We start from the raw sequence: 26358 nt of genomic DNA, 5'->3' as shown, positions 1-26358 counted from the left end.
TCAAATGTTCTTTTTATTTTCTTTCAGTTCAATGCAAAAACATTCCAATGATTATGTAAATGCAGAATCATGTGGTGGTTTCTTCTCTGTGCCTCTCTAGACATCTGTTTTTCACCACTTCTTTTTCTTTGTCTGCAGGCCCAGACTGATCTTGCTTCCTTGGCCTTTATCCCCTTGGCTTTCCTAGACACTGCCTTGTGCTGGTGGATATCCTTCTCATTGGCTTGTTTGATGAAGGTCCATTTTCTCCCCTTGGAGATGGGTTTCCATTGATCTTTCTGCAAAGAGTTTTTATCAGTTTTGTTGATTACTCCTTAGCGTGGGGAATAGTGCATGCTAAGTCTTAACAACCTGAGGGTTCAGGTAAGCAGTTTTTTTTGTTTTTATTTTTTTAATTTTAAAAATCAAATTGGAAATTGGTGACTGTGGACCGAGCTCAAGATAAAATCTTTTGGCTTTTTTCTTTTAAGTGAGCATTTCATCTTGATTTTGCACTTGTTGTTTGTGTACCTAATCATTTAGTGTTAGAATCACTGGCTGCGGTGGTCCTGCTCTGCCTTTTAGCCTCTAGCAATTCTTAAATGCTTTGAAACTTATGAAAAGATTTTGATCCTTAAATTTGATTTCAGGAACTATGTAAGGTGCTTTGACTTTTCTGAAACTCTGTGTAGGTTCAGCAGGTTTTAACCCTTATGGAGTGAGTGTTTTCTTGCCTCATTCAAAAGCTGGCTTGGAATTGTTTGAAGATTTCCACGCTTCAGAATAAATAATTGATTCATTTACAGGCAGAGTCAACCAGCAGATAACAAACAAGCTTCTATTTGAGCAATCTTTTTCTCCTGCTCTTTAAAATTAAATTTATATATTAGGGGCTTGGCCTGATGGCTAAAGGATTCAAGTTTTTGGACTTTATCTTATATTGAATTTGTTTTGGTTTTTATATATTTGGTCCTTTTAGCAGTTTTCATTATTACTGACCTGATAGATTGTGACTGTTGAAAAACTGAATGTAAACAAAATTGTTTTGTGAATTTGAGTGGGTTGCGGTATGAGTTTTCAGTTAAAGTGTCCTCGGTCTAAATAGCCAAAGCTTTTCTAGATTAGTATCTTTCCAAGTGTTTTGTGAATCTCTGCAAGCATTGAGAGAAGAGGGAGGTAGGAATGGATTGTATAGTAAGATAACCCAATGACTAGGTAACAGCTAAGGCTCTGTAAGGGCAGAGCAAGTGCCAAATCCCTTATTTTTGTATCTGCTTCTCATTCTGAAAATTGAGCCAGGTGCAGTGGCTCATGCCTGTAATCCCAGCACTTTGGGCGGCTGAGATGGGGAGATTGCCTTAAGCTCAGGAGTTTGAGACCAGCCTGGGCAACATGGCAAAGCCCTATCTCTACAAAAAATACAAAAATTCATCAGGCTTGGTGGCTTGCGCCTGTAGTCCCAGCTGCTTGGGAGGCTGAGGCAGGAGAATTGCTTGAGCCCTGGAAGCGGAGGTTGCAGTGAGCTGAGATTGCACCGCTGCACTCCAGCCTGAGTGACAGAGTGAGACCCTTTCTCGAAAAGAAAAGAACATTGAACGTGAGAGCAGATACCATTTTTAGTAGGCACCAATTCCCCTCCTGTTTTTCTCTGGCAACTTCCACTTGAGAATAATGTTCTGAAAATGGAGAGTCATTGCTTTTGGAAGAAAACCGTATGAGCTTCTCAACCAACTGTAAGGTCATCTTAATTCAGGATAGTGCAGACAACTGATGGCAGGTTCCTTAAGATGGCATGAGGGAACTGAGTGTAGATCTCTGGGAGATTATAGGCACGAGTATAATTATGACCCTCAACTAGATTTGCTGGACAGATGAGAACAGAGCTACCCACCTTAAAGAGAGAGAGAAGATGATGTTAACTCTTTGTCCCTTGCCTGTTACTCATGTTCACTTTATCTTCTACCGTTTCTCTATTTATTTTCTGTCTTTTTTTGTTGCTCTAGAAAGCCTCTTCCTTTCTCTTTTTTATATTTTTTCCTCTTGTGATTTTGTACATTCTTACTTTATCCTGTTCTGTCTTCTCTTTAATGTCTCATTGAAAACGATGACTTTCGGCCAAGTATGGTGGCTCGTGCCTGTAATGCCAGTGCTTTGGGAGGCCAAGGCAGGAGGATCAGTTGAGGTCAGGAGTTTAAGACCAGCCTGAGCAACATAGCGAGACCTTATCTCTACAAAAAAATTGAAAAATTAGCCAGGCATGGTGGCACATGCCTGTAGTCCCAGCTGCTTGGGAGGCTGAGGTGGGAGGATCGCTTGAGCCTCAGTGGTCAAGGCTGCAGTGAGCCGTGATTGTGCCACTACACTCTAGCCTGGGCTAGACCTTGCCTCACAAAAAAAAGGAAAAGAAAATAAAATGATGACTTACTTATTAATCTTGAGGGGTTTGTGAGATTAAGTGAGAATAAGAGAGCTACAAGGCCTCTGAGAGATCTATAAGTTTATTAGCATGACCCCAGATCCTCAAAGAAACCTGAAAACTAATTGGCTAGCTTACGGTTTTTTCTGAATGTTGAATTCCTTGACCTGCAAACACATATTTATTAGCCTGACTCAAACGATGAAGCTATTAAAACTTCGGAGGAACATTGTAAAACTCTCTTTGTATCGGCATTTCACCAACACGCTTATTTTGGCAGTGGCAGGTAAGTCTGGGACTTTCTTCTTGGAGTTCAAATGTGATCTGTTTAGAATGGAGATTCTTAACCTGAAAGGCCATGGTGGGCATAGAAAGTTTTGTATATTTCACTTGGAAAAGGGTTCTTAGCTCTTGTCAAATTCTCAGAAAGATCTATGGTTTTTAAAAAGTTGAGAACCATTTATTTTATGTACAGTAGCTGGAAATCAACCTCATATTTCAGCTCGTCATTTATCCCTCTTCTATTTGCATTCTTTCTTGAGGCATTCTTTTTCTTGAGGTTAGTTAGCTTAAGTGCCAGAGAGTGCTCCTTTTAGAAGACATTACCACATGTTTGTTTAGTTTTATTAAATAGTTGTAGAATTTTAGATTAGAGTACATTGCTATTACAGTGCTTTTACATATGTCAGCAAGCATATGTAAAAAATTGATATTAGGTGGACTGTAACCAAACTAGGCTAATTTGCCTACCTCCTGACCCTTGTACCAGGAATAGTGAGGTCTGATTTATGATTGGAACTAGCTCTTCTGTTTGTGTTACAGTCGTTTTATCAGCCATTTTTTTTTCATCTGACCAGCCAAAGAAAAATTAGCATTACTATACTAAGGATAAAAGGGAAAAAAATTATATTGATAATGCTGGAAAGAGCTATATTTCCAATACCTTATTTTCCAACCACAATGGTTACTGATGTAGCCAGATGGCAAATAAAATTATTACCAAATTATCCTTTAAATACAGAAAGCATTGGCCAGAGTATGTATCATGAGCCTTGCTGATAGCAGGTATACAGTACATTTGTATTTAATACACTTGTTAAAATAACTGGTAGAATTGTGATGTATTTGGGGGTTTGGGGTGTGTGGGATTCCACTTAACCGGAAATGGGGGAATGTAATTGGGGATGTAAACCAGCATTCATACTCTGACCTGGTTTTTCATTTACTATTAGCATCCATTGTGTTTATCATCTGGACAACCATGAAGTTCAGAATAGTGACATGTCAGTCGGTGAGTTATAAGCACATTTATGAATAGTGTACTGTCTTATAAACAACTGATGATGTTGATGACAGTGGTAAGGTTCTTCTGTTATATACCTTATAAAAAATTAGAGCTAGGTCTCTACTCTGAGGGTTGTGATACTTCCCTCCTCCTAAGTATTCTGTACTATCGTGGTGCTTGGTATAGTAGATAGTTTTTTGTTTGTTGTTTCTGACTGTATTCTCCCAGTTTTGGGAGAGAATTTTGTAAGTTATAACTACAGTGTGCTATAACCCAGTCTTACTTTAACTAAAAATCTTAAGAAGTCCAGAGCACTAAATATTAAGTACCATATGTGTAAATAATACTAATCTGAATAGAAGCCACGTCCTTAAGATCTGAGCTCAAAGACTGTGACAGTAGGATTTCTTTAGAAGCAGCTAAGGCTCTTATTTTATTAAATAAATAATGAAAATGAAAATTATAAAGTATACCAACCTAATGTAACTTTCTCTTACACTGTATGAGGTAACTTTCTCTTAACCCTGTATAAAACCCTTTCTTAAAGGCTTCTCGGAGGGATGATGAAGCTTTGACAAGTACTCTGTTCCATTGATGCATTTTCTTTAACAACAGTAAGCACCACAAGGGCAAAAACTACATTCATTCACTTTGTTTCCCCACACTTACCACAGTACTAAGCACGTAGCAAGCTCTTAGTAAACATAACTTGAATGAACAAATAAGTGATTTTTGTTCTATGCCAAAGGCTTTATGAACAAGGGGTTAAGATAACATGTATAAATGATGTACTTCTCCCCCGTATTGTAGGACTGGCGGGAGCTGTGGGTAGACGATGCCATCTGGCGCTTGCTGTTCTCCATGATCCTCTTTGTCATCATGGTTCTCTGGCGACCATCTGCAAACAACCAGAGGTTCTTGGACTCTTCTGTTTATTCTGCTAACATGAGATGACCATGTCATCAATTAGGGGTGGTGCATTGGGGGACAGTATCAGGGCTGTGTCATATAGTGGAAGGAACACTGGGCCTGGAATCAGAAGAACTGGGTTCCTATCTCAGCTCTCCTCTTACCTTCATGATTTTTGGCATGCGGCCTCTCCACCTCTCTGGCCTTAGTTTCCTTTCTATATACTGAGAGGGAATTAAACCCAGCAACATGAAGTTCCTTTCAGCTCTGACATTTTGTGATAAATACACAGGCATACTATGGAAATAAATTGCAAGTTTGGTTTCAGACCATCACGATAAAGCAGATATTGAGTTACATACATATTTTGTTTTTTCCAGTGCATATCAAAGTTATGTTTACACTATTCTGTGGTCTACTATGTGTGCAATAGCATTATGTCTAAAAAATGTATGCACGTTAATTTAAAAACACTTCATTGCTAAAAAAAAAAAAATACCGACACAGGGGCTGGGCGTGGTGGCTCACGCCTGTAATTCCAGCACTTTGGGAGGCCGAGGCAGTCGAATCACCTGAGGTCAGGAGTTCGAGAGCAGCCTGACCACCGTGGCGGAACCCTGTCTCTACTAAAAATACAAAAATTAGCTGAGTATAGAGGTGGACGCCTGTAATCCCAGCTACTTGGGCAACTGAGGCAGGAGAATTGCTTAAACCTGGGAGGCAGAGGTTGCAGTGAGCCGAGATCATGCCACTGCACAGCATAGGTGACAGAGCGAGACTCCCTCTAAAAAAAAAATGCTGACACACAAAGTGAGTACATTGCTGTTGGAAAATGGTACCAATAGACTTCCTTGACATAGGGTTGCCGCAAAATCTGGGAAGCACAGTAAAATGAAGCACCATAAAACCAAGTATGCCTGTAAGTATTTGTATAGTAAACAAGGGAGATAGATATGTAATCTACTGTGTCAGCCAGGCACGGTGGCTCATGCCTGTAATCCCAGCACTTTGGGAGGCCAAGGTGGGCAGATCACATGAATCCAGGAGTTTGAGACCAGCTCGGCCAACACGGCAAAACCCCACCTCTACTAAAAATACAAAAATTAACCGAGCATGGCAGTGCACACCTCTAATCCCAGCTACTCGGGAGGCTGAGGCACAAGAATCGCTTGAACCCGGAGGCGGAGGTTGCAGTGAGGCGAGATGGCGCCACTGCACTCCAGCCTGGGTGACAGAGTGAGACTCTGTCTCAAAGAAAACAAAAGATATAATTGTGTCACGTATACTGAGTCTCTCCTGTCTAGTGTCTAGAAGGAAAGAAAATTTCTGTAACCAGCAGCCCAGCTCACTTTGTAATGATAGAAAGGGTAAAATTAAAACGTACATAACCAGCTTTGAAATTAAAAATCTATATGTAAATCTGATTTGTCCAATGATAGGCAAATTTCAGTCATTTAGGAACTGCCTGGCTTTATTTTGTGATTATGCCTTTTTTCCCCCCTCATTTGCATTTAGATGGTTAAGAGCTTATATTAAACGGCCATACCTCCAAAGAAGGAAAAGGGTAACATGGTATAAACGACTAATTTTATAACCAGACCCAATGAAAGATTGAAACAGAAAATAGGTGAAATCCTTTTACTCCACGAAAATGGCCTTGCTGACATTTCAAACTATGCACTTTATATGTATTTATCGAAAAAAGTCAGAATAAAGTCATGAAAAAAAATAAAGGAGATACGAAATCACACTATTGAGAAAGAACTTTTACATTCTGGAGACCCTTCTTTTATATCCGTCTGTTGATCTACTGGTTACTCACTAGCTGTATTTGTATTTAAATATTTTCCCTTCCTCAGTCATTAAAAAATTTTTGCATTACCTTCCCTCTTCTTTTTTTCCCCCTTTTCTTTTAAAACATTGCCCCCTTTCTTCGTGACTTCAGTGTTAACTGCATATTATAATGCGTCTTTTCCCTGTTCACATATGGAATCTTCCATTACTCTCGTAACAGTACATTGTGGAGATTCCTTCCAGTGTAACAGGTTTAATTGAACTCATTCATTTTCATGGATAGCATAAATATGGGACATGTGTAGTACAGTTAAATTAACATATTCTCTTATTAATGGACATTTGGGATATTTCCAGTTTGAGGTGTGTCAGGGTCCTCAAGACCATCCTAATGTTCAGTGATTTACTAGAAGGCCTCATGGGATGCAGCGTACAGTTATACTCACAGTTAAGGTGTATTACAACAAAATGGTGATAGCAGGTAGAGTCTGGGGAAATCTGTATTTTCTTTCCTGGTGTTCTGTCTCTCTTCTGAGGAAGTACATCAAGTCAGTTCTTTTCCCCAGCAACAAAAATGTAGTAATACATTGTTTCTGTCCAGGAAAGCCCATTAATGTTCACCACTCAAGATTTTTATTGGACGGTGTTACCTCCTCCCAGCCAAATATGTGACAGTATGCACAGACTATTACCAATGTGGGAAACTCATTTGAGCTTTCAATGTCCAGAGTTTTTACTGGGGCTCAATCACATACTGTCTCTGTTGCTGACTTTCAGTTTCCAACCCCTCCTGGCAGTCAGGCTAATACCATTTCCTCTGGATGTCAGAGCTGATATGGCATGGCCCAAAGCCCCTATCATAAACCATACTGTTACACTGTCAGGCAAAGTCCCCAGGCAAATAAAGACAGGACATTTTATGGGTGTAGGGATCACCTCACATTAGTCAATGAAGGTTAATTTCTCACTACACACTGGCACATGCTCAAGAAATATTTAATGAGTGGGCTTGGATTTGCTAGGTTGAAGGATATGTGTGTTTGTAATTTTTAAAGTATTTCCAGATTACGTTCCCAAAAGAAACCTGAAAGAAATTGCATATTTAACAACAATGGTATGAGAGAGGTTTTTTCTTCTTCACTTGTTTTATGTCCCATCATTTTATTTAATTTTTGCAGATTTGGTGGATGAGAATTAATATTGTTACTTTTTGTATTTAAGGTTGGATCTTTAGCTTATTTTTTATTGGCTTATTGATCGTCTCTGTCCATTTTCAGCTGCTATAACAAAATACCACAGACTGTTTATAATGAACAGAAATTTGTTGGCTCGCAGTGTCAGCATCTGGTGAGGGCCTTCTTACTGGGTCGTCACATGACAGAAGGTGGAAGGGCAAAAGGGAGAGCCCACTCCAGAAAACCCTTTATGTTAACAGCATTAATTCATTCATGAGGGTGGAGCCCTCATGACCTAAACGCCTTCCATCAGGCCCAACTCCCAACACTGTCACACTGGGAATTAGGTTTCAACATGAGTTTTGGAGGGGACAGACATTCAGACTGTAACAGTCACTTATGTATTGATCCGTAGGAATTTATTTATTTTGAGATGGGGTTTCGTTCTGAAGCCAAGGCTGGAGTGTAATGGAGCAACCTTGGCTCACTACAACCTCCACCTCCTGGGCTCAAATGATCCTCCCACCTCAGCCTCCTGAGTAGCTGGGACCACAGGTGTGCTCCACCACACTGGGCTAATCTTTGTATTTTTTGTAGAGATGGGGTTTTGCCATGTTGCCCAGGCTTGTTACAAACTCCTGAGCTCAAGCGATCCGCCTGCCTTGGCCTCCCAAAATGCTGGGATTACAGGCGTGAGCCACCATACCAGGCCCAATTTGTAGGAATTTCTAATATATTTTGTATGCCAATATTTTGTTTGTTCTAAGTATTGCATATATTTTCTGCCAGTTAATATATCTTTTGATTTTTTATGCTGTTTTTAATCATACAAAATCTCAGAAATATGGAGTAGTTTTTCTCTTCAAGGATTGTACATTTTGCATCTTATTTTGACAAATTCTTATCTAGCCTAAGGTGAGGTCAAAAAATTATTCTCTAATGACTTTTAAAAAATTTCACAATCAGGCTGGGCGCGATGGCTCATGCCTCTAATCCCAGCACTTTGGGAGGCTAAGGCGGGTGGATAACCTGAGGTCAGGAGTTCAAGACCAGCCGGACCAACATGATGAAACCTCATCTCTACTAAAAATAACAAAAATTAGCCAGGTGTGGTGGCAGGCGCCTGTCATCCCAGCTTGGGAGGCTGAGACAGCAGAATCGTTTGAACCCGGTAGGCGGAGGTTGCAGCGAGCTGAGATCGCGCCATTGCACTCCAGCCTGGGCAACGAGCGAAACTCCGTCTCCAAAAAAAAAAAAAAAAAAAATCACAATCAAGATGTTCATCCACCAAGAATTACTTGATTCTAGGCTCTCTACTCTCTTCTGTTCTGGTCCTGCATCAGTAGCACACTGTCTGAATTACCCTAGGCTTCTGATAAACCGTGGTATCTGGAGGGCCTGAACCCCTAATCATATAAGTGCAGGCTCAGCCGCATACTACCTGGCTCTTTTAAAAATAGCCTTTGGGCCAGGCACCGTGGCTCATGCCTATAATCCCAGCACTTTGGGAGGCTGAAGCAGACAGATTACCTGAGGTCGGGAGTTCGAGACCAGTCTGACCAACTAGAAAAACCCCATCTCTACTAAAAATACCAAATTAGTTGGGCGTGATGGCACATGCCTGTAATCCCAGCTATTTGGGAGACTGAGGCAGGAGTGCTTGAACCCCAGGAGGGAGAGGTTGCAGTGAGCCGAGATCGTGCCATTGCACTCCAGCCTGGGCAATGAGTGAAACTCTTTCTCAAAAAAAAAAAAAAAAAAAAAAAAAAAAAAAGCCTTTGGCCAGGCGTGATGGCTCACACCTGTCATTCCAGCACTTTGGGAGGTCTGGCTGAGAGGATTGCTTGAGCCCAGGAGTTTGAGACCGGCCCTGGCAATATAGCAAGATCCTGTTTCTACAAAAAAAGTTGTTTTAGGTTAGCTGGGCATGGTAATGCGTGCCTGTAATCCCAGCTACTTGGGAGGCTGAGGTGGGAGGATCACTTGAACCTGGGATGTCGAAGCTGCAGTGAGCCATTGTCATACCACTGCACTCCAGCCTGGGCAACAGAGCGAGACCCTGTCTCAAAAAATTTTTTAAAAAGCCTTTGGTGTTGAATTTTTGCCCTTTATTTTTAAAATTTTTTTATTTTAGATGGAGTCTTGCTATGTTGCCTAGGCTAGACTCAAACTTCTGGGCTCAAGGGATCCTCCTACCTCAGCCTCCTCAGTAGCTGAGACTACTGGTACGTGTCACTACACCCAGCTTTTGTTTTTTAATAAAAATTTTAGATTGCTTAATTCTAGGAAAACCTATTACGATTTTGATTGGAACTTAATTGAATTAATAAATTAGGGAGATTATATATGTATTTTTGATAATTCCTTGACTATGGCATCTCTCCATTTTTTAGTCTTTGAATTATGTTTTGTAATTTCTGATTTAAATTTTTGTGGCTCTTACGAATGCAACCTTTAAAAATATATACAGCTTTTCCAAATATGTAGGAATGCTGTTGCCTTTTTCTCTCTCTCTCTGTCTCTCTCTCTCTCTCTGTCTCTCCTTTCTTTTCTTGATGGAGTCTCGCTGTGTTGCCTAGGCTGGAGTGCAGTGGTGCAATCTTGGCTCACTGCAACTTCTGTTCCCCAGGGTCAAGGGATTCTCCTGGTTCAGCCTCCTGAGTAGCTGGGATTACAGGCACCCACCACCATGCCCAGCTAATTTTTGTACTTTTAGTAGAGACGAGGATTCACCTTGTAAGCCAGGCTGGTCTCAAACTCCTGACCTCAAGTGATCCGTCGTCCTCGGCCTCCCAAAGTGCTGGGATTACAGGCATGAGCCACCATGCCCGGCTTGCTTGTTTAATGTATATCATTCCCAGCAACCCTCCTGTTATGTTGTTAGTTTTGATAATTTCCACATTTTCTTTTCAGATAGATTTTTGTCTAAAGTAATCATTACATGTTCCTTTTTTGCCAAATAATCTTCCTGCCTCAATTTTGATTCTTATATTATTAGCTTGGCTAAGCCCTCCTGTATAATACTGAATAGAGTCAATGACAGTGGGCCCTCTCATCTTACTCTGACATTAAATGCTTCTCAGATATCATCAACTATGATATTTACCATGGAATTTGTTACCCGTTAACAAGTTATAGATGTTCCCTTCTGTTCCTAGTTTATTAAGAATTTTTATCATGAAAGAGAGTTTTAAAAGCAAGGTAGAATGAAAATAGTAGGTAACAATAAAATGGGAAGTATAGAGTGAGGTCAAAGCTAAAGCATTCGGCCGGGCGTGGTGGCTCACGCCTGTAATCCCAGCACTTTCGGAGGCTGAGGCGGGCAGATCATGAGGTCAGGAGATCGAGACCATCCTGGCTAACACGGTGAAACCCCGTCTCTACTAAAAATACAAAAAAATTAGCCAGGCGTGGTGGCAGGCGCCTGTAGTCCCAGCTACTCGGGAGGCTGAGGCAGGGGAATGGCGTGAACCCAGGAGGCAGAGCTTGGAGTGAGGCGAGATCACACCACTGCACTCCAACCTGAGCGACAGAGCGAGACTCCGTCTCAAAAAAAAAAAATAAAAATAAAAATAAATAAATAAAAGCTAAAGCATTCTAGGAATTACATGTCTGGGAGCTGCTTTGCTGAATCTCTTGGAAGTTGTTAAGGAAAGGCATCTGAGATATACCAGATCAGACCTTCATCTTCTGAGCTTCCCACTTGTAAACTGAAATTTTAAATTACCTGGAATAGGCCTCCCTTCTCTTAACTCCCAATTTGAAGGCTGCGATTTTAAATTAGATGAGAATTTACTTAACTCTATTTGATACATATCCTTATGAATGAACATTTGTTGACTGTCTGCTAAATGTGACAGGTATTGTTCTAAGCACTTTATTTGTAATGACTTACTTTTACAAAACACCCCTATGAGTAATGTTCTACTATCCCCTTATTTACAGATGAGGAAACTGGGTACAGAGAGATTAAGTAACTAGTCTGATGTCACAGGTAGTATTCAGCTGAGCCTGCACTCATAAATACAATACTGTCCTGCTTCTCCTTTGCTAATATAGGCAATTAAGAGCTTTCTGAAGGGGAAGAAATTTTATTATTAAACTGATTTAATGAATTACTATAATTGCAGTTTCAATAATTAGTTTTGTAAAATGCAACTGGTATAGCAGTTTTTGAAGTTTTCTAATTTTTTCCTTCTGTTCACTTTGGTTCTGTTAGGTTTGCCTTTTCACCATTGTCTGAGGAAGAGGAGGAGGATGAACAAAAGGAGCCTATGCTGAAAGAAAGCTTTGGTAATAATAAAATTCACCTCTTATTAGTACTTTAAATATTATTTTTCTATAAGTACATTATTTATTATTTTATAACTGTGTTGTTCCTATATTTGGTATGGGATGAAGTTAGGGTTAAGAAAATAAGGGTGTGAATCTTAAGATGAAGGCATGGTAAATTCAGTAAGTAAGTGCACATTAAGTATCCATTTTACTTGCTAGAAGTGAGCTAAAAATTTTGCTTTGAATTTCCCAGCTTACCTGTAAAGATGGAGAAACATCTGTTGTATACTTCACAAGTATTAGGAAGCTTAAAATAAAACTATGATAAGTAACTTTGGGGCTTTTAATTTAAAAAAAGAAAAAGTTCTGAATCCATTTTGCCGACATAGTTGGTCTGTTCACAAAGTTAAACAGTGTATATTTATTTTCTTCTACAGAAGGAATGAAAATGAGAAGTACCAAACAAGAACCCAATGGAAATAGTAAAGTTAACAAAGCAGTAAGTATGACTTTTCCATTCGTCTTTGTTCTTTGTCCCATCTTCCAACCCTCAGTAGAACTACTAGAAGAAAACAGGAGGAAAATTCTGTGACATTGGTCTTGGCAATGATTTTTTTTTTGTATATGACCCCAAAAGCACAGGGAACAAAGCAAAAATAGAGAAGTGAGAGTACATCAAACTATAAAGCTTCTGCCCAGCAAAGGAAACAATTAACAAAGTGAAAAGACAACCTACAGAATGGGAGAAAACATTTGCAAACATTGCATCTGTTAAGGGGTTAATATCCAATTTATATAAGGAACTCAGTAGCAAGAAAACGAATAGCCCAGTTTAAAAATGGGCAATGGACCTGAATATACATTTCTTAACATAAGACCTACAAATGGCCAACAAGTATATGAAAAAATTTTTATCATTACTAATCCTCAGGGAAATGCAAATGAAAACCACAATGAGATAACACCTCACACCTGTTTGAATGGCATTTATCAAAATGAAGAAATAACAAGTGTTGGCAAGGACATGGAATAAAGGGAACCCTTGTACACTGTTGATAGGAATGTGAGTTAGTATAGCCATTATGGAAAATAGTATGGAGGTTCCTCAAAATTAAAAATAGAACTGCCTTATGATCCAGCATTCATATCACTGGGTATATACCTAAAGGAAATTAAATCAGTATGTTAAAGAGATACTTGCAGTGTCATGTTCATTGCAGCATTAATCACAGTAGCCAAGATACAGAATCAACCTGCATGTCCATCAGTAGATGAATGGATAAGGAAAATGTGCATTTTGATATACAATGGAATACTATTTAGATTCAGAAGAGAAGGAAATCTTGTCATTTGCAGCAGCGTGAAGAATCCTGGAAGATACTGTGTTAAGCAAAGTAAGCCAGGCACAGAAAGACAAATACCACATGATTTCACTTCCGTCGAATCTAAAAAAGTTGAATTCCTAGAAGCAGAGAGTTGAGTGGTGGTTACCAGGGGCTGTGGGAGAACTGGGGAGATGTTGGTCAAAGGGATTTTTAAAAATGTTTTTAAAAATTAAAATATTTGACTTTTCTGTCAGCAGTCCTATTTGTGAATGTACGACTACAGAATTATATGAAAGACAAGATTTAAGATCTTTATGTCCTTACTTGAGATGTATTATGTGGTGCATTTTAGTAATGAGTGGTATTTGTATGTTCCCAGCAGGAAGATGATTTGAAGTGGGTAGAAGAGAACGTTCCTTCTTCTGTGACAGATGTGTAAGTTTTTGAACGATTACCACAAGAATCCTATTTCGAAGTTAGTACTACTTTGTTATTATTTTAAATGAGCAAGTTAGACTCATGAAAATACAAGATACTGAAAAATAATTAAAAGATAGGAATAATCTGCAAACAAAATTAATTGGGTTTATTCATTCAGATGACATTTCTGCTTAGAAAGATTTAGCTATGTAGTAGATCTTAAAATGAATAGGATACTCCTTTTGAAATTTTTAGTTCCTTTCCAGGGCTATAATTTTAATGAAACATTGGTCCTGTCGCATTGCAAAATATGTTTTTTTCTATACAGTTTCTGTAACTGTTGCTTATTGTATTTGCTGTTTATTTTCCCTAAAAGGGCCATTAATAAAACGCAAATCTTAGATAATTATAAAGCTTTTAATTGCGTTATTCCAGTGTCTTTTATGAACCATTTATGGCTTTATTTTACATTGTTCAATTTAGTATTTCTGTCTCTCTGCAGAGCACTTCCAGCCCTTCTGGATTCAGATGAGGTTGGTACTCAATTCACGTGCATAAATTGTGTATGTGGTGACTAAATATAAAGTCATGAATCGTCTGTTCATGGAAATTCTCTTTATTTGACTCAGTAGTGGCCTGAAAACTATAGTTTATATAGTTGAAAAGGATAAGAATAGAAATACTAATAGAGTTCAAACATTCAAGAATCTTTCCTTTCTTTGCATCTGTCTATCTATACATGTTTCACTTTTCTTTTCAAAGTTATATGGTCAGACTTGAGAATGTTTTTGTTTAAATTGGGTAGTAAATACAGTACTCTCCACCATCTAGTTCTTTTGTCTGTAAGAAATGCAAATTTAACTCTAATATTGGCAAAAATAATAAGGAAAAATATTGAGAAAGGAATATAGTAGACCAAAACAAAATCTAAATTGTTACCTACTATTTAATAATATTGATGTCACTACCTTCTTCAGATAGTAAGGATTATAATTAGTACCTCTAATATTTATGTTTTTAATATTTTACTTTGCCTCCATACAGCTAGAAGGCTTCACATGAAGTCTTATGTTAGGATTGTGGGCCAGGTATAGTGGCTCATGCCTGTAATCCCAGCACTGTGGGAGGCCGAGGCAGGAGGATCACTTGAAGTCAGGAGCTTGGGACCAGCCTGGGCAACATGGTGAAACCCCATCTCTACAAAACATACAAAAATTAGCCGGAGATGGTGGCATATACCTATAGTCTCAGCTACTTGGGAGGTGAAGTGGGAGGATCACTTGAGCCCTGGAGGCAGAGGTTGCAGTGAGCTGAGATCACATCACTCCAGCCTGGGCAAAAGAGTGAGACCCCATCTCAAAAAAAAAAAAAAAAAAAAAAAGAATACTGGCCTGAGTTCATGAAAACTAGTTCTGGACATGTTCTGAATATTAGGTCATTATAGAATTTTTGTTTGTTTGTTTTTGTTTTTGTTTTTGTTTTTTTTCAGGAAGCCTTTTGGAAGCATCTTGTCTGGTTCTGATTCATTGTGTTGAATTGGCTGCTAAAAATGTTTTGTTCATTTCCCACTGACATGATATTTGACACAGCATGTACAGTATCAAATTCCTTAGCTGTTATATGTATTGAAATAATTGAGAACTCTACCATTCAGATTTGAACCTATCTCCATAACACTTTGCTTTCTGTGGTATATTCTGCTGTTCCCACATCTTCCTCTTGAGGTCTTCCTCTGCTAATTATTTGCCTTTAAGGCTTCCCTTGTACTTCAGCTCTCCATGAGCTGCTATAAGCAGAGAAGGCTGATTAATTGAAAACTGATTGTGCCCTTCATGGGAATGCAAGTTTGCTATAGTAATTTGGTGGCACTGAGTTCAGCCATCTGTTCATATTTTCCTCTGTGAAAACACTGTGCAAGATTTTGCAAGTATACATAAGGCTTTTTTGTGGTAAGAAAACATAACAATGAGATCTACTCTCTTAACTCCTTTAGTGTGCGTTACAGTATTGTTACGTATAAGCACAATGTTGTACAGCAGATCTCTAAAACATTTTCATCTTGTTTAACTGAAATTTTATACCTGTTGAGTAGCAACTCTTGCTTTCCCCCTCCCTCAGCCCCTGGCATCCACCATTCTATTTCTGCCTTTGAGTTCTATTTTAGATAACTCATATAAGTGGAATCATGCAGCGTTAGTCCTCCTGTGGCTTGCTTATTTCACTTAGCATAATGTCTTCAAGATTTATCTAAGTTGTAGCACATGTCAGAATTTCCTTCCTTTTTAAGGCTGACAAGTGTTCCATTGTATATATGTAACATGTTATCTTCATCCATTTATCTGTCAGTGGACACTTGGGTTATTTCCATACCTTGGCTGTTGTGAATAATGTTGCAGTGAACATGGGAGTGCACATTTCTCTTTGAGATCCTGCTTCATTTCTTTTAGGTACATATGTAGAAGTGGGATTACTGGATTATATGGTAGTTGTTTTTTAAATTTTTTTGAGGAGCTTTCATACTGTTTTCCATAGTGATTGCACCATTTTACATTTCCACCAGCAATGCACAGGGGTTCCAATTTCTTTCTTTGCCCACATTTGTTTTTTGTTTTTTGATAATGGCCATCTTAACAGGTGTGAGGTGACACCTTGTGGTTTTGGTTTGTATTTCTCTGATGATTAGTGATGATGAGCTTTTTTTTATATACCTGTCAGCCATTTGGAAGCCCTCTTTTGAGAAATGTCTCTTCCAGTCCCTGGCCCAGTTTTTAATCAAGTTAGTTGATTTTTTGCTGTTGAATTGTAGGGGTTTCTTATATATTTTGGATATTAACCCTTATCAGATACAGTCCTATGCCACATTTCAATCAGCAACGGACCACATATATGACAGTGGTCCCATAAGATAATACTGTTTTTTGTTTTTTGTTTTTTTTGAGACGGAGTCTTGCTCTGTCACCCAGGCTGAAGTGCAGTGGCGCCATCTCAGCTCACTGCAAGCACTGCCTCCCGGGTTCACGCCATTCTCCTGCCTCAGCCTCCCGAGTAGCTGGGACTACAGGCACCCGCCACCACGCCCGGCAAATTTTTTGCATTTTTTTAGTAGAGGCGGGGTTTCACCGTGTTAGCCAGGATGGTCTCGGTCTCCTGACCTCGTGATCCGCCAGCCTCGGCCTCCCAAAATGCTGGGATTACAGGCGTGAGCAACCGTGCCCGGCCAATACTGTATTTTTACTGTACCTTTTCAATGTTTAGATATCTTTAGATACCCAAATACTTACCACTGTATTCCAGTTGCCTTTGGTATTCAGTACAGTAACATGCTGTACAGGTTTTTAGCCTAGAGCAATAGGCTTATACCATATAGCCGAGGTATGTAGTAGGCTATATAACATCTAGATTTGTGTAAGTATATTCTATGAAGTTCACACAGCTATGAAATTGCCTAATGACACAGTTCTCAGAATGTATCCCTACCATTAAGTATACGTGACTGTATGTAGAATGCAAATATTTTCTCCAATTCTGTAGGTTGCCTTTCATTCTGTTGTGTGCTTCCCTTGCTCTGCAGAAGCTTTTTAGTTTGATGTAGTCCCATTGGTCTGTTTTGCTCTTGTTGCTTTGTGCTTTTGGTGTCATAGCCAAGAAATCACTGCCAAGACCAATTTCAAGAAACTTAGGTTGTCTTCTAGGAGTTTCGTGGTTTCAGATCTTATGTCTAATTCTTTAATCTATTTTGACTTGTCTAAGTCTTTAATCTATTTTGAGTTGATTTTTGTGTATAGTGAAGATGAGTGACTTTCATTCTTTCTCATGTGAATATCTAGTTTTTCCAGCACCATTTGTTGAGGAAACTGTCAGTTTCCCCACTGTGTAGTGTTGTCTCTCTTTTTGAAGATCAGTTGACCATGTATGTGTAGTTTTATTTCTGGGCTTTCTATTTCGTTCCACTTGGTCATGGTGTATGAGTCTTTTAATGTGCCGTTAAATTCTGTTTTCCAGTGTTTCATTGAAGATTTTTGCGTCTGCTCATCAGGGATATTGGCCTATCGTTTCTCTTCTTGTCATGTCTTTGGCTTTGGCATTAGGGTAATCTTGGCCTCATAGAATAAGTTTGGAAGTTCCTTCCAAAGAAATGTTTTCGTCTTTAATTTTTTTGAAAGAGTTTAAGAAGGATTAGTGTTACTTTGTCTTTAAGTACCTGGTAGGACTCAACTAAAGAAGCCATCTGGTCCTAGGCTGTTTTTTTGTTGGGATGTTTTTGATTACTGATGGAATCTTCTTTCTTGTTGTAGGTCTTACCAGGTTGTGTGTTTTTTTCCGCCCCCCCAGATTTTCTATTCCTTGATGATTCAGTCTTGGTAGGTTGTATACTTCTAGGAATTATATATTTTGTTCTAGGTTATCCAATTTCTTGGCATATTTTTAAAAATGTTTTATATATTTTTGTTGAAATTCTTACTTTGTTCATGCATTGTTCTCCTGAGTTCGTTGAACATCTTCATGATAGTTGTTTTGCATTCTCTTTCAAATAATTCCTATACCTCTGTTTCACTGGGGTTGGTTTCCAGAGATTTATCTTCTTCCTTTGTTTGGGCCATGTTTCTCTGATTCTCCATTTTCCTTAATTCTTTGTGTTGGTTTCAGTGCATTAGAAAAAAAACAGTTACCTTTCCAGTGTTCGTGGACTAGCATCGTACAGGAGAACACCCTCACCAATCATCCTGCATGGAGATTCTGACGGCCTCTCTAACCCACTCTGTATTATGTCTTTTCTGGACTTCTGCATATGTATTCCCAGTCAGAGGGATTTGCTGGGTTTTTCCCTCCCCAGGAATTTATAATCTCTAGCTCCCTTTTGTGTTTATCTGCTGTATCATGGGTCTCCTGGAGCCAGTGGCATAGCCCAGCTCTTTTTTTGTTCATACTGGCCCCAGGCACCTAAAGTATACTGGTCCCATCTGTGCTTCAAACCATTCCCTACAGAAACCATTCCCTCAGGTAACCTCTTACAAAGTTGGAACATTTTCACAGTCCATCTCTCCTCCCTAGGGAAAAGCTGGGATTTGGGGATGTTGGGGATTCTACCTGCTTACTCTGCACTGAGCTGGGGGAGCAGCTCATGCTTGCTAGTCCAAACTTCCACTTTTGATGTCAGCAACTTCCAACCTGGGCCCTTTGTTGTTAGCTCTCGGACTCAGGCAAGACAGAAAACAGTCTCTCGTGCAGGTTCCAGAAAAGTCAGAATGTTGGATGTACATTCCAGTCATTTCCTTCCTTCTGCAAAAAGAAGCTGGGAGCTGAGGGTTTCCTCCCCATCATGTACTGTGCTGGGTCCATGGGAAGGGAAGAATTATGGCAAGAGGGTGCCTCAGGTTTTTCTGCCGACTCTGATTCAGCTGGTTTCATGCTTTCCTATAGTGCAGAAGACCCTCAACTGGTTTCTGGATTTCCCACAAAGGGAATTTTTCCATGAATTATTGAATCAGTGTGTCTGTAGAGGGAAGGAGGGTCCAGGGCTTCCTATTCTGTCATCTTGCTGACACCACTTTCTCCAAGGCCTTTTTTTCCCTTAAAACTGAAAAAGACCTTAAATGAATTACAGGAGAAACAATTTACATGATGGACCAGGAATCAAAATGGCATAAGGCTCTTCAGCAACATCTTTGGAAGCCAGAACAAAGCCTTTGAATTCTGAGGAAAATTATTTTCAATCTAGAATTCTGTACTCAACTAAACTATCATTATGAGGGTAAAATAAAGATGTTTCTAGTCACACAAGAAGTAAAATAATTGATGTCCTATATGCAGTTTCTGAAGAAAGTAGTGGAAAATGTTCTCCACAAAAATGAGGAAGCTAAGAAAAAGACTTGGGATCTGGGAAATAAAGGGTCCAACACAGAGACAAGAAAAATTCCCAGTATGATGTAAGAAATTCTCAGGTTGGCAGCTGGGCACAAGGCTTGGATGGAGTGGAGAACAGAGAGCATCGGAAAGGATACTTTTAAGAAAAAGGGAAACATTTATAGATTATCTGATGTGATTGATTATATTCAAAAAGGATTTGTAGTTCTGTCAGTTTGTGATACAATAATGAGAGGTACTTCGCAGATGAAGCAAAAGAAAAATGAAAATTAACTCTAAGGTATAAAATTGCCTAAGAAGAGACATTTAAGGGTAGTACATTAATTATTTTAATTGAAATGAGATACTGTAAATACTATATTAAATTAAATGTAATTTTATGTTTTACATGATTTTTAAAAAGTGTAGTAAAAAAACACATAACAAATCAACCCTCCTAACCATTCTAAAGTGCAGAGTGCTAACTAGGTGCACGTCTTTGCCCTCATCCTTTACTGGGTCTTCAAGTTAAATTCCTGAATTAGAGGAGTTACACATTTTTATTAAAGCTAATCTTATGTAAATATTTGTTTAGTCATCTTAACTGACTCTATACATTTCCTTCTGAGTGCTGATTTTCTGTCCAGAAGCCTAGAGCTTTTGATTTAGTTGTTCTTGGGTGAGGTCTGGACATCTGTATGTTCAAAATCTTCATAAATATTTAGGAACCATTTCTCTAAACATTTAATTAACATAAAGTACTCGTAGAAGATGTTTGCTTGGATAGTCTGTATAGAAGATATTTGGAATATAGATCATTTTAACCTAATATACTTCAACCTTTTTTTTTCCTTAGGAACGAATGATCACACACTTTGAAAGGTCCAAAATGGAGTAAGGAATGGGAAGATATGCAGTTAAAGATGGCTACTATCAGGGAAGAGATCAGCATCTGTGTCAGTCTTCTGTACGGCTCCATGGGATTAAAGGAAGCAATGACATCCTGATCTGTTCCTTGATCTTTGGGCATTGGAGTTGGCGAGAGGTGTCAGAACAAAGAGAACATCTTACTGAAAACAAGTTCATAAGATGAGAAAAATCTACGAGCTTCTTATTTACAACACTGCTGCCCCCTTTCCTCCCAGACTCTGACATGGATGTTCATGCAACTTAAGTGTGTTGTTCCTGAACTTTCTGTAATGTTTCATTTTTTTAATCTGACAAACTAAAATGTTTAACGTCTTCTAAAAGACTGTCATCAACACCATAATATGTAATCTCCAGGAGCAACTGCCTGTAATTTTTATTTATTTAGGGAGTTACATAGGTGATGGGGGAAATTGTTAACTACCTTTCATTTTCCTGGGAAGTCAAGGTTACATCTTGCAGAGGTTGTTTTGAGAAAAAAGGGCCCTTCTGCGTTAAGGAGCCATAGTTCTATCAATGATCAAAAGAAAAAAAAAAAGAGAAACTGTTACAGTATGATTCAGATCATTTAAAAAAGCAAAATCAAGTGCAATTTTGTTTACAAATGGTGTATATTAAAGATTTTTCTATTTCAGATGTACTTTAAAGAGAAATATTAGCTTAACTCTTTTGACATCTGCTATTGTGACACATCCCATTGCTGGCAATGTGGTGCACACTCTGAAACTTTTAACTACTGTTTTGTAAGCCTCCAAGAGTGGCATTGCAGGGTCCTTAGGCAATGTTTTGTTTGCCTTTATGCAGAGAGGTGCTCCAAGTGCTGTGATTGAGCACCATGCTAGAGGAACTGTAATGCTTCAGAAGTGGTAGCTTATACAAAGGAAACAGGTCCTGCTGGCTTAATTTAAACAGTTATTGCATGAAGTAGCGTGGAGGCCCTGGACTGCTGCTCGTTCTTTAGGATGGATGGACTGTTCTGGTATCTGGTATTGGTTTAGAGACTGTTTATAAGGGACATCACCAGGTGATGGGATTCATTTGAAGCACTCTATTTCTGTTTTAATGGTTTTATCCAATTTTGCCTTCCCAAGATTTTTGTTCTACATAAAAAGTTCATGCCACTTTTTAATATAAAAAAATTTAACAAAATTAATGTATTTTTCTCATTTTTTTTCAAACTTTTTCTAAAGACCCTTTCTCTCAAACTCATGAAAAATTTATTTCTATGGCTTTTAGTCTAGATTGTCTTATTTTCTGTTAAAACCAATGACCACATGACCACAATCTTCACTAACTCATACTGCAGTGAAAGTGTTAACCCTTAGGTAGTTTCTCAACAACTCTTTGCTATGGTGATTTTAAAAAAAGTTTCCTAGGAAGTATCTCTGAGGAACAGCAATCTGAAGAACTGACTATATTCTCATGGTAATTCATTAGCCAAAGGCTGGTGGTATTGTTGCATGCTGCTATTGCATATTAAAACTTAGCAGATGAATAATAGTTGTAATGCAGCAGGATAGTTGGTCAAATTATTTTTTTAGGCTGCTTTGATGTTGACTTGAGACTAGGGAAAAAAAACCAAAACCCATTGTGTTAAGCAGGAGTGTATAGTTCAAATTCTATAGCCTGGGCCCTGATAATTCTACTTAGAGCTTTCTGTATTACTGGCAATGGATATAGTGTGTCATTTCTTAGGACAGGTTCAGAAGAAATTGATAGCTTTGCACTAATCTGTAAAACAATATAAACCTTAGAGTTTTGGGCCTGAACAAAAAGGTACTAGACCTTCTTCTAGCACAACAGCTGGTAATTCTAAATTTTTAAGAAGGTGATCAGCTTCTATGGTGAAAATCAGCTATAACACAGGATTTGTTTAGCAATTTTTATGTTTTTGACTACTTGAAAGTACTTTTCACTTGATTATCAGAACAGCATTTGGTAAAGATGGGACAAGTATTCCTAGTTTACATATGAAGAAACTGATATTGTGTAAAAATAAAGTGACCAGGACGTTTTTTTTACTTCATATCACAGACTTACCCTTTTTCTTTTACATTTTTGCTTTAAACCCAAATGCTTAATTTTTTGACCTATCTGATGTTTTCCTAGGGGGAAATTACCAGATATAGATCATTCTTGCAGCCCAAACTTTGTTGTTTTTTAAGTCTTCAAGGGGAATACTAAGGTAACCTCAGACAGTGCAGGTCCCAGGTCCTATAGGAGGAAAAGCCATGACACCTTCCTAAAAGGAATATTAGGATGTAAGACAGCTTTAGAAAGTTGAATTGGTAGGAATGTGGTCATCAAATTAAAAGGAGGCTTATTTCACTGACTTCCGAGAGTTAGTGAATCATCTCTTGCCTAAACTCTTGCTACTCAAAATGTGATCCAGGGACCAGCAACATCTGGGAGATTTTTGGTGCTCAATTGAGGGTCTTACTCTGGTCCTACTGAATCAAAAGAGGCATTTTAACAATGTCTCTAGGTGATTTGTATGCACATTAAATTTGAAAAGCATTGGCCTCAAATGGTGGTTCTCAGGGTGATTTTGCTTCCCAGAGGACATATGGCAAAGAGACATTTTTAAACCTCTGTGGGGAAGATACAGGCATCTGGTGAGTGGAGGTTAGGGATGCTGTTAAACATCTTACATTGTACAGAATATGCCCCCTCCCCCAACAAGAAATTATCCTGTCCTAAATGCCGATAGTGCTATCACTGAACAACCCTAGCCTAAAATGGTGGTTCTCAAGCTTTTAAGTGCATGGACTTACCTTGGGGTTTATTAAAACATAGGTTGCTGTTCCCTTCGAGTTTCAGATTCAGTAGAACTGGAACGGGCCTGAAACTTTGCATTTCTAACAAGTTCACAGGTGCTGCTGCTACTGCTGTTGTTGCTGGTCTAGAACCACTTTCAGAACCACTGGCCTAGAACAACCATGAAAGCATAAAGGTAAGGTGCTTGTACTAATTGGGATATAATGGTAATACTAAAGCTACCACTTATTGAGAGCTTAGTGTGTGTCAGGTGTTGCTAAGCGCTCACGACACTAGGTCACAGGTATTTACAAATATTTTGCGGATTAGGAAAGTATGGCATCGAAATATTAAATTTTCTAAATCACAGCTAATTTCCTAATTGGTAGATCTCCGTCTGAGGTCTGACGCCAAAGGCCGAGTTTTTAACCATCACGCCCACTGCCTAAAACAGTTCTAAGATTAAGAGTTTGTTCCTTCTATGGTAAGCCCATGGCTACTCGGGATGGAGTAGCTATGGGTCCAGAGTGACAATGGCAACCCAGCAACAAAGCAATTCCTTGAGAGTGCACCGGGAGGAAGGGGCGGGACTTCGGCTGCGGAAGAGGCGGGCCTAACTAGCAGGAAGTCCGGGGTTGACGATGGCTGTGTTGTTGAAGGGCCTGTAGCCGGGGGGCTCCTGGCCGGTTCCCGGTCTACCCTTAGCCCAGCCTCGTTCCGGACCCCAGCCCGGCCCAGAACACTCTGGGCGAGACGGCGGTGGCGACTCTCCCCTTGCCGCCATGCACGACGCTTTCGAGCCAGTGCCGATCCTAGAAAAGCTGCCTCTGCAAATCGACTGTCTGGCTGCCTGGGGTGAGCCGAGGGGCCGCGGGGCCGAGGCGGAATCGGCACAGGAGCGGCCCGGATCTTTTCTGAGGCCGGGGAAGTGGACAGGCGTCCATCCGTGTGGGCTTCGGTTGGATGCTACACGAGAGGGGCTTGGGATGAGAGAAGGCAGAGAGATGACCACCGGCTATAGACATCGATGTCTGTGGGGCGGCTTGGGTGATCCCAGTGTTCCAGTCATTTAGGGGAGTTCCCCTTGCTTTTGCTCCCTGTGCAGAGTGGGAGGATGAGCTTTCCTTTTTAGTTGTGCTCAGCTTTGGCCCATTTTGATTCCCACGAAGTCTTCATTTTAGAGGGCCAAAGCAGTAAGAAGTTCTCAGCCTGCCAGGGGCTTGAAGTTGTCCGGATGTTTGTGTTGTTTTCTAGATGAAAGTCAACCCTGGTTTTGGGGGCATTGAACGAGTTAACACCATATGCTTTTTTTTCCCCTTAGTGATCATTCATTCATTTCTCATTCCTGTAGGGAACTCATGTAGTTAGCTAACCTTTGAATCTAGGCAAGCGGTTGATTACCTTATATCCAAAGTGTCCAAGTTACTTAACTGTAGGCGGAAGAGTTTCCAGACTGTCATGAAACCTAACCCATAAAAACTAGCATAGTCCTTTTGGGATTGACTAGTGCAGAAGGCCGGGACAGACATCTCTTGTGTGCTCTGAAATACAAATGAAGGTTTCAGGGATAACGGTGAACATTGTGCTCTTATCTATGAGTGACTGGTTTGATACCAGCCCCCAAGACCAAGGAAATCATTTCTAACTTTCCTCTTAATGTTTAGGTCCTAGAAATCAAGGACCATAAAAAGATGATTCAGATCCCTTAATCAGATCTTATACTGAGCTAGATAGGTAACCATGATGGGCCTTATGGAATCTGGCGGTGTCTGATACCATGTGCATCAGCTGTTCACAGTGTCACCGAGTCATCCTTGCCGAGTTCTTCATGACTTCTTCTGTAGGGTTCTTTCACGAAGAATTTTCATGTTAATGTGCACCCTTCCTCCTTTAGCAGCTCTGGGTCTCTTTAAAATCATACCTCCACAGTAAGCAGTTCTAGTCCTTTGGGTTAAGAGGAGAATCCTACTTCCTCCAGACATCTCAAGAAAACCAATTTCTGTCATTAAATGCTCTCATTAAACATTTAAATAGAGGAGGAGAAAAAGTTTTTAATGAAAGACCTGACACTGCATGAAGGGATTAATTCCCCCATTGCTTCATCAGATATACTTATTAGGTGCCTACACGGGCCATTCTCTTTGCTTGGGACAGTAATACAATGATGAATAAGAAACAGTGCCTGTGCTCCTAGGACACACATTGGGGGACAAATACACGTGAACAGATTATAATACTAGAGACATATGCTGCCTATTATTGCAACATGGATGAGGGGGTACCCAACTCAGCTAAGGACATATGTTTCTGAAAGGGATTAATGCAGCTGTTGCTACACTTGACTTAGCTCGTCAGAATCCTTGACTGATCTCCTGTTGGACCATTAGCACATAGTGCTCCTAGACTCTCACCAACTCCACTTTGTCACAGTAAAGATTCCTTGCACCTGTGGTTTTCAGGCACACAGTTTTGAAACGATAGGTAGCTTTTGGCCTTCCTTGATCACCCACCGAACAGGAGAAATGCTCTTTGCTTCCTAAGGTGTTTAGGTACATATTAGGTTACAAGAGGCCATTAACTGCCTCCTGCTTCAAAAGTGCTTTATTTCCAGATTTGAGCAGCAGTAATTATTGCTCTTTCTAGTCATTACCCCTTTTTAACTACATTGTACCTTTGGATGGAAAGTTCGTCCAGGAACTTCCAGAGGCAGGTCACACGGGGCCAAATAATATTTGAGGTGTAAATGTCTTAGAGACAACATACTCTGTCTCCTGGGAAATAGAAATCAGGAGAACATGATGAGGATGATTTCTTTCTAAACTACAAAGTTGTATAATCCTGCTGCCTTTTCAGCATCTTCATTTGGATGTCTAGTAGCATAGCCAAAACCGTTCTTGATTCCTCTCCCCTCAAATATGCCTGTCCTCCTGTATCTTACATCTCAGCAAGTGGCATTTCTATTTACCCCTTTGACTAAGGCCAAAAGCTTTGGAATCGTTCTTGACTTCTTTCATTCCGTTTTATACTGTATCCCATCTATCAGCAAATCTTGTGTGTTCTACCCCTAGAATAAATCTGAAATCCAGTCATTTCTCTCTATCTTGATGATTACTACTCTTGAAGGCACCATCATCTGTCACCTGAATTACTGTAGTAGTCTTCTCATTGATCACCCTATATTTGCCAGTGTGCTATTTTCAGTTTTTTATCTACCAGGTAGAGTGAAACTTTGAAAACCTAAATCTGATTCCA

The 26358-nt window shown here is 39.5% G+C and overlaps 2 protein-coding genes and 1 long non-coding RNA gene across 7 annotated transcripts in view; 2 read left to right on the top strand and 1 right to left on the bottom strand.

Moving 5' to 3' along the window:
- TMEM87A (transmembrane protein 87A) overlaps positions 1 to 21498 on the top strand; it is a 62887-nt gene extending 41389 nt beyond the window's left edge. Inside the window, exons 12-20 of one of the 2 annotated variants that reach the window (XM_054532648.1) lie at positions 139 to 211; positions 2577 to 2681; positions 3628 to 3686; positions 4491 to 4594; positions 11778 to 11851; positions 12271 to 12332; positions 13538 to 13593; positions 14081 to 14111; positions 20279 to 21498. In XM_054532648.1, the coding sequence (XP_054388623.1) occupies positions 139 to 211; positions 2577 to 2681; positions 3628 to 3686; positions 4491 to 4594; positions 11778 to 11851; positions 12271 to 12332; positions 13538 to 13593; positions 14081 to 14111; positions 20279 to 20320 (606 nt within the window). In that variant the 3' untranslated portion in view covers positions 20321 to 21498. The remainder of the gene's footprint in view (positions 1 to 138; positions 212 to 2576; positions 2682 to 3627; positions 3687 to 4490; positions 4595 to 11777; positions 11852 to 12270; positions 12333 to 13537; positions 13594 to 14080; positions 14112 to 20278) is intronic. The other variant, XM_054532647.1, reaches the window with a different exon arrangement.
- On the bottom strand, positions 4418 to 23667 carry LOC129050475 (uncharacterized). Of its 3 annotated transcripts, XR_010137455.1 has the most exons (4): positions 23124 to 23667; positions 6830 to 6976; positions 4754 to 4886; positions 4418 to 4620 (listed from the first exon to the last, which is right to left on the bottom strand). It is a non-coding gene; the product is annotated as an uncharacterized LOC129050475 (long non-coding RNA). The 3 variants fall into 3 exon arrangements; XR_010137457.1 differs by lacking the exon at positions 4754 to 4886; XR_010137456.1 differs by lacking the exon at positions 4754 to 4886 and having other exon boundaries at positions 4495 to 4617.
- Positions 23668 to 23706: 39 nt separating this feature from the next.
- VPS39 (VPS39 subunit of HOPS complex) overlaps positions 23707 to 26358 on the top strand; it is a 49617-nt gene continuing 46965 nt past the window's right edge. The window contains exon 1 of one of the 2 annotated variants that reach the window (XM_054531105.2): positions 23707 to 23961. In XM_054531105.2, the coding sequence (XP_054387080.1) occupies positions 23889 to 23961 (73 nt within the window). In that variant the 5' untranslated portion in view covers positions 23707 to 23888. 2 annotated transcript variants of the gene reach the window in all.

The sequence above is a fragment of the Pongo abelii genome, chromosome 16, assembly GCF_028885655.2.
Source record: "Pongo abelii isolate AG06213 chromosome 16, NHGRI_mPonAbe1-v2.0_pri, whole genome shotgun sequence".
Lineage (NCBI taxonomy): Eukaryota > Metazoa > Chordata > Mammalia > Primates > Hominidae > Pongo > Pongo abelii.
Note: the sequence above shows the minus strand (reverse complement) of the source record. Positions and strands in the feature narration are given on the sequence as shown.